This window comes from Tupaia chinensis, unplaced genomic scaffold (assembly GCF_000334495.1).
Source record: "Tupaia chinensis unplaced genomic scaffold, TupChi_1.0 Scaffold000258_1, whole genome shotgun sequence".
Classification (NCBI taxonomy): Eukaryota; Metazoa; Chordata; class Mammalia; order Scandentia; family Tupaiidae; genus Tupaia; species Tupaia belangeri.
The window spans coordinates 479,818-480,409 of NW_006159738.1; the positions used below are offsets into that span (position 1 = coordinate 479,818).

At 67.9% G+C, this 592-nt stretch overlaps 1 protein-coding gene across 1 annotated transcript in view; it reads right to left on the reverse strand.

Annotated features, from left to right (window-relative positions):
• The window catches only part of ATP6V0A2 (ATPase H+ transporting V0 subunit a2), a 38,397-nt gene extending 37,811 nt beyond the window's left edge, over positions 1-586 (reverse strand). Inside the window, exon 1 of the mRNA XM_006149229.3 lies at positions 409-586. Within this exon, the coding sequence (XP_006149291.1) occupies positions 409-525 (117 nt within the window). The 5' untranslated portion in view covers positions 526-586. The remainder of the gene's footprint in view (positions 1-408) is intronic.
• Positions 587-592: the final 6 nt, after the last annotated feature.

Genomic DNA, 592 nt, shown 5'->3' on the forward strand with positions numbered 1-592 from the left:
CTCTTCCCATCCCACTCTCAGCTCAAGCACCACCGCCTCAGAGAGGCCTTCCCTGACCACCCTACCAAGTGCGTCCCATCCAGGCATCATCCGTCACGCTTTTATTTTCGATTTTTGCCGACGTTTTCTGGTTTAGTATGTATTCGCTTAACGTGTCCCTCCTCGCCAGGAAGTTCCCAAAGGGCTCCGGCGGCCTTTATCGGATTTGTTTTCCGGCTTAGCTCGGTGCCTGGCACCCCGGCGGCCCGGAGCCTTTCGTCCCCACCACCCCGAGTTTTTGGGTCCACTGAGGCGGTCCCGGCCACCCCGCCGCGGCCCAGAACAGACGCCCCGCGACAGCGCCGGGTGGCAGTGGGACAGGGGCGCGCCCCTCCCGGGCGCCCGCCAGGAGGCCCGGGCGACACTCACGTCTCGGAACTGGACCAGGCCCTTCTCGCCCAGCGCGCTGAGGCACTCGTAGGCCGTGCCCGACTGCAGGAAGAGCTGCGCCAGGCACATGGGCTCGCTCCGGAACAGGGACCCCATGGCCCGGCCCGGCCTCCGCGCCCACACGGTCCGCCGGGGCGCCGCGGGCTGGGGCTCCTGCTGCGGC